General features: G+C 43.3%; 1 protein-coding gene across 1 annotated transcript in view; it reads right to left on the bottom strand.

Moving 5' to 3' along the window:
- Positions 1-6,374: 6,374 nt before the first annotated feature.
- ARMC9 (armadillo repeat containing 9) overlaps positions 6,375-9,081 on the bottom strand; it is a 67,111-nt gene continuing 64,404 nt past the window's right edge. The window contains exon 26 of the mRNA XM_086618039.1: positions 6,375-6,926. Coding sequence (XP_086474165.1) covers positions 6,904-6,926 — 23 coding nt within the window. The 3' untranslated portion in view covers positions 6,375-6,903. The remainder of the gene's footprint in view (positions 6,927-9,081) is intronic.

Raw genomic sequence — 9,081 nt, 5'->3', positions numbered from 1 at the left:
CAACAAGTAATGAAAATAATGAGACTTACAGCAAAAGATACCTCTTGTTTTCAGAGAGGACTCTACAGACACAAATGCGGTATTGTCACCAGAAAGGTGTAAGATCAGCCAGGTTGGTTTTGGCTGAAAAGCCTTGGTCTCTGCCTTGCGCATGAGCCAAGACACCCTGCTGGGACCTGAGATGAAACCGGTTCTCGTTGCTGCCGTTTCTGGGTGACTTGGGAAGTGACATACAACGGCTGACATTGGCTTCTGCGTTAGTTGCTGTAAATGTGGTTTCAGAGAACCCTGGAAGCCCCAACAAGATTTGTGGAAGCTCACAATCGCTTAGACCCACCTTCCTGCAACACTCAGCACAGCTTTTGTGAAAATCTGCATCCTCACCACCTTCATCTTCAGAGCCACGAGGATAACAAGGGTTAGAGAGAAATACAGTCTTAAGGTGCTCTCTCCTTGCCTCTGTCCAAAGCACGCTGAGGTTTTAAACTATTGTACAGGAAATAGCCATGTAGCTACTTGGAGTTTTTAATCTACATGGAAAATTAATCAAAAGGAAATTGTTTCTCTCCCATTCTGCACAAGTGGGGAACCATGCTCTGCAATGGTCAGGTCCTGAATTTGTGTGAAAAGATGACACTAAACTTCAGGTCAGCTCTGTGTCTGTATGGCTGAAAATCCAATCAGCCCAATTTTTAAGTTTTAGGAGAAGCAAACCAAATTCTTTTTGCTGTTACTGTGTATTGTGGTAGGGCCTAAAAGCCTTAGTTATGGGCCAAGCTGCTCAGGTCCTCACGTCACACAAGCACTGAGGTTGACTATGAGCCATGGGAGCAGTTGTGCTGGCTCACAGTCCATGATTTGCCCCCAGTTGCAGTGTGGCTACACCGGCGCAGCTGCTCCAGATAGTCCCAGTCCCTGGACCTGGGCAGAAACAGGACAGCGATGGCTGCTGTAGCCAGTATTGCTGAGGCATGGAATGATGGGATCCTTGAGAATTGCCACTGTACTTTGCCTGTGGATGACTCCCGGAGTTGGTGGCTCATGACTAGGAGCTCCCTGTCATGGAGCTTCTGGTATAGTTAGCCAGGATGGAAATTCTGGCTGTTTCAATCAGTCCAGCCCAGTTTCCACAGGGCTTGAGGCTGAAAGGGGCTTAATCTAAACAGAACTGTTTTCCTTAAGTCCCAGAGCTGCCTCATTTCAGTTCCCAGCTGCTCACTTGGAAGAGGAGGAAAAAGAAAGGAGCCAGTTTCATGGAAAATCATGGTAGGCCATGATCTGCCGAGTTAACAAAAAAACAAACAAAAAAAAGACAAAAAGAAGTCATCTGCTTAAGAGGAGCCAATCCATCAGGATACTGCAAATTCGATCCAAGGGGAAAGCACTTGGCAAAAAGAGTAAAAATTTCAGCGAGACATGCTGCTTGACAAAGAATTCATTTGGTGCTAATGGTCCTGCTTCTTGCTACCAACGTGAACCATGGTCCCAAAAGGCAGTGCCTGAGCAGACATGAACAATAAAGTGATTTGTTCTCAGGAAGCATTCAACCTCTGCCAACAGTCAACCGGATCCAGACAAGGGCTAGAGCAGTCAGACCGGCACATGGCAGACCAAACGAGGAACTGTATCACTTGGCACATAGCTGCTATTTCAGCACTTACATCTCATCCTCATGTTAGCTCAACTTTTTCAGTCTTTGGAGGAGAAGGACTAGACGTCTGTAACAAAATCTGGATCTACAAAGGCCAGAATTTTTCCTTGAGATCAGTAGAGGGAGGTGTCCTTGCCTTGTAAAATCCCTTAGTAGATGGTCTGATTTTTAGATGGCCTCAGCATTCGTGGCTGTCAGCTACAGCTTAATAAGGTACCTTAAATATCTGCAGGATAAACCTTATTGTTTCAGGTATCCACTCATTTTTATTTGTCCTGTTTATTCTTTTACTTAGCAGAATTAGCTCTCAGCATCACTAAAAGAAAAACAAATAGAATGAAGTAACACTTTAATGACTTCTAAGATGAAAACCAGCAAGGCATACTGGAATCCATTTCTAAACTAAACACAGCGCTAGGTCACTCACACTCAGATTGAGTAAAATAACTGACACTCCTCAAATCTATGGATTCAAAACCATATCAGAAGAGCATTTCCCATATTTGAAGCAGATAAGAACAAATCAAACATTTTAAACTGTCACCTGGATTTCTTAACATTTGTGTTAAGCGTTTTCACTTTCACTGCAATAAATTACTGCCCTAGTTTCTTGGAAACTTGGACCATATGTCAAGGACTGCTGAGAGAACTTTTAACAAAAGGAGGAGATATTCCAGAAAGTTATTAGATGTCCTAGGGTGTGCCACTTAGCCTGTTGTTTGGAGAGCATCAGATCCTTAAAGAGTGGAAATTTGGATCAGGATCCTGTAACTGAATACAATACTCTTCCACTGAAGGGTAGAAAGCAGCCTGGAGTTGAAAAGAAACTTGCTTTGAAACATCAGATCCCAACCACTGACAAGATGCCAGGCTAGAAGAATTACTGGTCTGATAACACAGTAGGACAATGTTCTATGTTCTGCACCTAGAAGTTGGTTTCTTTTTAAAACCTATTAGCAGCAGATACCCACACAGCTTGGCCAGAACAGACTGGTCTTAGTGTCTGTTTTGTTTGCCTTGCAACACATTGCTGTTTCTCACCCATCAATAAATTCTCAAGAGTCCCAACTACTTTTACAGTTTGTATGAAAAACAAAGGTTAGGAAAGCACAGCATGGCCTGGAGAAGCCCACATGGCTTAGCCACAGAGGTATTTTGGTACTTAGTTCCCACCATGGTCACAGGAGGTTTGCAAGGCTGCATCTACATCCTCTTTACTAGCCATGCCCACACACCTCCTTGAGCTCAGCGTGCCACAGGGCACAACCAGGTAAGTCCAAGGTGGCCTGCAGGGCTCTCACATTCCTTGGTTAGAATACACTTGCAGGGCAAAGCGCACCTCCCAGCTCTCCAATGTTTCCTCTCCTGGGAAAGGGCTTGTACCAGTGTTGAGCCAGGCTGCAAGCAGGCATGAGGATAGTCCAAACTGCCAGGAAGTTCTGGCTCAAAAAGGAATTCAAGGCACAAGTGAAAAGGTAAGTCCTAAATGTACTTAAACACCCAGGAGGAAGGTAGCCTGTTGGCTTTTCTGCTACCATGACTCAAAGACGTGCACGAATGCAACGCAGCACTTTTTATCTCTCCACCGTGATTTATAAAGACTCGTGGAACTTTGTTTAAAGGAAACAACTCAAAGCCAAACCAAGCAACTGCTGTCACTCCCCGTCACGGCAATATTTTGCCTCCAGCAAACTTCCTTGCTTGCCTTCCCCTACACACTTAAATCCTCCAACAAATAATACTTCTGACACCAAACCAATGCCACTGGTGGCATCCCACATGCCTGGGCTCTCCTCATGAGAGACCATGAACAATGAGTGGTTCATGCCTGCTTTGTAACACTTCTGAGTAAACAATGCTACCTCTGCGAGAGGCAGGCCAGGCTGAACAGAAGGGAGCTGTGTTTTCAACTCACATGGAGACAGAACCGTTGGGTAAAATCAGAGTGAAATGTAAACAAATGCACACCCTAAAAGTTCATGAAACCCCAAACAAACCTATCCAAGAGAGAAAGAAAAAAATAATTCCTTTAGAAGGATTTTTACTCAGTCACTGACAGATAATTTTGAAGCACTTGTACATAATGAGCCCTCCACGCAAATTTAAATAGACTTATGCAGTCCCATAACACTGTCCATAAACAAAGTTATACTGAATATTGAGACGTTATAGCCAGAAGGCATACTAGCACCACAGAGCAGTGCAGATCCTTGCAGATCTGTGTGTCATACACAATAACTGCATTTGGTTATCGTAAACAAATAATCGCAGCCACTTTAAGTACAATCACACTCCTCTCATTCAGATCAGAAATTCCCACTGCTCCCACTACGAATTTACCAGGGTCATGTTGTACCTAGCAGCAGCCGCTACACGGCATGTACAAAAAATACCTCACAACTTTTAAGAGTGAGGTGCAGAATTTGCTATGTGTGTGTTACTGACCTGTATCCAGGGACCTTTCAACCCTGAGCAGTGGTGGCCCACTGACAAAGGCAGAATCAACATTTTTCGTTAGCTTCAAAACCTTCTGCCTGGCATCACAGGGGCTTTTTGTGAACAACATGGAGAAAAAGAGGACACGTTACTTTGCCAGCCTCTCAAATTACTGCTCAGCGGATACCTTATTTCTATGCATATCCATAGTTTCTCTCAAGTATTTGGAAAATGAAGTTTCTCAAGTATTAGTATAAAAAGAGTCTCACAGTTTTCCAACTCTATACTCACACTCCAAAACATCAGAGAGTTGAACCTGGAGAAATGTGCATACAGAGTTCCATGTTGCGATAGGTCTGAGTAAAAAACACACACAGGAGTGTGTACCCTTCAGCTTGCTCCTTTTGGTCCAGTTCGGCAAGAGGCATTTTGTTTTTCACTAATTTTGATCTACTGGGGGGCTCCTACCCACCTCCTTCAGCTGACTTTTAAGGAGTGGTACAGTTTGGACCTCAACTAACGGTAAAGCCAGTGAGGTTTTGGTGTGTTGTGGGTTTTCTTCCCCTCTCCTCCTGAAAAATAGTCTACAGTTTTCAAAAGCTGCTCTGTACCTCAGAGAATCAAGTTTGCTCCAACATGAGACTCAGCACTGCTGTAAAATAAATAAAATTCAACTGCTGGAGCACTCTGTATTATCTGCATATGCAAACGAATGTGCTTAGCACTTCAGTGTTAACAGCTTGGCCATTGATATTACATGCTGGAAAAAAGACAGCATTTCAGAGGAAAAAGAAAAGCTGCCTACCCTGGAAAACCACTAGGTGAGTTCTGATGGTTGTTTTCCATTACTGCCCTTTTGTGAACCGGAGGACATTTTCCCATTAACTGTGTTATCAGCTCTGAGAGGAGGTGGATTAATCTAAGCACAAGTCAGATTTTCTGTGATTTCTTTGTCTAGCACGGAGATCCATCAAGTGTCTATAATCCCTTTATGTCCTATGTATTTTGAGGGTTAAAGCAACACCTGTACTCTGCCTGCTTTGTGTCAGACCCATGGGCATCCTGAAGTTACCAAGCAGTAAATGGTAACTTCCACATGAATATGACTAGATTTTAAACTGCTGGTTATCTTCTCCTGAAAAACATCCTGATTTCAATTTAAAGTCTGTTATGCAAAGGGGTTACTTGAACTTGTGTGTGGGAGCCCTTTCTGCAAACACGTTACACAGTGTCACTGATCTTGGAGACTCACCAAGACATCGCATGAGGAAAGGGCCTTGGCTCTTCAGTTGCCACCGCGTACCAAGAGGCACAATTCAAGGTCTCATCACAAGCTTAAAGCTTTTTTCTGGTTCTACGGAAATGACTGATGGCTTTACAACTCTTTACTTTATGGGAAGGTAATGTCACTATGGGAGTTGCTTTACCTTTCAGCCTGTGTTCCACTTGTTTGTTTCTCAAGGTGAAACTCCAAAACAAACGCTTTACCTTCTTCCTTTTAGTACCTGTTAAAATATTTCCTTTTGAAGTCTGTCTACGTCAAATACACTCCCTGCTTTCTGTGCATTTCTGCCTCAGCAGCAGCCAAACTCCAAGGTAAACTGCTTTTCCAGAAAAGTTGCTGCTGTAGTTGTCCTAACAGCTGTATCACACGAGGGGATGTTACTGAAAAGCCAACCCCCAGTGAAGACTTTGGTGTTTGCTGGTCACTGTTACTTTTGAGAGAAAGAATAACAAACACAGCACTAGGTTCATTAATTCACTGGCAGAACTAACTGCTGTTTTTTTATTTAGTGGAGAGGTTCCTGATCTCTCTTGCCTAGCCAGCACTTCATATTCACTGAAGATCAGCACAAATTCCATAAAGATATAACCAGTCATTGCTCAGAAGACCATAAAAAAGCAACAAAGATGGAAGAAGATTGTCAACAGCCAGACATAAAGAGAAAGTTGCCTCTGCTCTGTTCACGTTCTCTGAGTCTACTCCTGTGAATGAAGAAAATGTTCTTCATTCCAGTGGAAAAAACAGATTATTCATTCCACAAATTTTAAACAGCAAAATTAAGAAAAAAAAAACCCAACAATTTAGGAAGCAGGAATAGGAGTAATTGCTGCAGATAAAGCTGCTGATCAGATTCTCAGAGTTCAGCATAGATGCTACTGTGGGCACTGACACGGTGTTTTTCAACAGCCACAGGTCAATCACAAGATGATGAAACACTTATCTCCAGTTTCTAGTGACGAAACACAGATCTCACTCCACACAAGATTGCTCTAGGCAGTGAGGTTCCGCACTTACGGCATATATTTTCCCTTCTAGTACAGATCCTTTGAACACAGGTATCTTCCCAACTCATTCACAAAGGCATATTTTTAAAAAAGCAAGTGGCAGACTCGTTCAGCAAGCAATATGTAAACAAGGCAGTTGCTTGGTCAGACTCCTGTGCTAAGCCCTACATACGATCTCCAAAGGCCGTTTACTCTGACACAGAAGGGAGAGAGCAAGAGTTTCTTCTCAAGGTGGCAATGTCACTTTACAGTAAGCTATCGGAGATATTGGGACTATATCCATCTCCAATATCAGTCCTGGGCTGCTGCTGAGACCTTGAATTGTAATAACAAGGCCCTTGTCTTAGCCAGCTTTAGAGACGACAACTGATGCATCCCATCAGATAATTCCTGAATCACCATGCAAGGCGCGCGTCGTGCCGTGTCAATAACCTCGCTCTCAGTAGGTCGCCAATGAAGCTCATTACAGGAAGCTGGCTCTGTCCTTCAACAATGTGCCAGGCGATTCTCGAGGAAAGGAACTGTTCTCACTTCCTGTAGGACTGGCTGCCTGCAGAAAAACAGCAAGAAAGGGTCTGTCAGCTGAAAGCAGGATTTGTTACAAGACAGAAGCTGCCTGAGGGAACACTTGTTCAACCTGTACAGTGACACAAACACCACAAAGAATATGCACAAAGGCACCTTCACCACTGATGTTGCAACTTAAAAATGCAGAATGTATTTATGGCAACTGCTTGTCAGGGGACACTGAAAAAACTTGCGGAGGAGCAGGGAGTCATCAGGGCTCTGTCGCACCCCTGACAAAAATCATTCCTCATTCTCCTGGTAGACACTTTTGTACTACTCTAGCTCCACTGTGCCCTAGACAGAGCTTGGTACACTGCAAACAGCTTGAGTATACCCATGAAGAGGAGCTTGGAACTTGGAACAGATGCAAAGTAAGGAACAGGATAGATTAAACCATTCAACTATGTCCACATGGAGCATATACTTGCAGACTTTTTTCAAGGTCTACATTTGGAGGTGCACCCTATGTTCTAGCCATGCTGCCAGTGTCATCCCTGTACCAGCTAGGAAGTGGAATCCACAGAAAATCCCAGCACGGCAAGTTTTATTTGGAGGAGCTCAATTTTGCTTTATGGTACAGCTTTAGAGCTCAGCAACAGCAGTGGGCTACATCTCAGGCAGGAATCCGGCCCCAGGCCTGTAGCTGTGTAGCCACTAAGTACCTGTGCTTCCTCTGCATTCCTCAGGCATTCCACACACTCCATGCTTCAAGAGGAACAGTGCAGCTAGTCCAGCTAGGTTTATGTAAAAGCAAATTACTTCCAGAAAATACACCTATAATAAATATTAAAAGCAAGCTAAAAATGTGTTTCTAAAATAAGTGAGCATACCAAGTAATCAGAACCTCATCTTTTCTAATCACGCTCATCAGGTATGAAAACTTGTATTTCTCCAGAAATACCAAGAAGTCCACAAACTAAAGACAGTCTTTCACTGGGACAGAGTCTCTTGATATGTAAAAACCTACATACCTGTGCAGCAGGCAAACAGGAGGCAGCGACAGGCTGAAATCTACTGATTGCTGATATCTGTGCATCTGATACCATTTCTGACTTATAGATAAGTCAGCTAGGAAATTAAAGGAATAGTAGCACAGAGCTTTACTAGAAAAACATGAGGGGCTCACCTGCTTCAGATGCCTCCCCAAACCTTTAGTTAACAGCTGGGACACAGGCACTTAAAGCACTTTTTAGTCCTTTAAAAATCTGGTCCTTATCACCTTCCTCCCACTTTTCCCAACCATAAAAAGCCTGAGTGAAAGGCTCTGCAAGATGGATAATAACTAATAGGTGCTCTGTGACACCAGACAGGGTACATATACACAGAGCGAATGGAACATGACTTGTTTGCAAAATTATTTCTTTGCTATTTTTAGCAGGAAGATAGGAGTTTAACATTTAATTGCTGACACCAAGCCTGTCCCATGGCACAAGTGGACAGATAGAAAACAATCACCTGGAACCCCAATAGAAAACTCAGGAGGAAAGGTAAATGGACACATAGTAAGATGTGATGCCTGCTATACATTCAGCTTTAGAATGCAGAGACACAGCAAAGAAAAGAGGTAAATTGTAAGACAAATCCTATCCAATAAAAGTTAGAAGATCCCAAGAGACCAGACTTACCAATTATATATGCTAAACCAACAGAGAAACCCAAGTGATGTAGAACTCCGGTCACACTCTGCTTTAATGCAATTTCAAACTCAAATACATTATACACAGTGCCACTGGAAAAGGAACTACTCCAGTGCCCTACGAGAGCAACGTATGTGTGTCACATCTTTGGTGGGACACACACCCAGGAGTGTAAAACCATCCTGGAGAAACTAGAACATGCGGAGGAGTCTTTGTGAGGGCACACACACTGTTTTTCCCTTCTTCAGGAGTTTCCCCTTTTCAATGGGCTAGTGTTTTTGCAAATGAAACGAACAGGAACCAAGGACATTTGCTTTTGCAAATGAAGCGAAACTGGAACCAATCTCCAGTGTTAACACCAAATTCAGTCAGGGCAGAACAATGTTTCTATCACAGGAAACTGAAAGCACTGATGTCAGAGGTAAAACACAGGGCATACGCAGCAAAAGTAAAGCCGAAAGAGCTGGCAGTATTACCTAAGCACAGGACTGTTCAAGCAAG

Source organism: Tauraco erythrolophus, chromosome 11, assembly GCF_009769465.1.
Source record: "Tauraco erythrolophus isolate bTauEry1 chromosome 11, bTauEry1.pri, whole genome shotgun sequence".
NCBI lineage: Eukaryota > Metazoa > Chordata > Aves > Musophagiformes > Musophagidae > Tauraco > Tauraco erythrolophus.
Note: the sequence above shows the minus strand (reverse complement) of the source record. Positions and strands in the feature narration are given on the sequence as shown.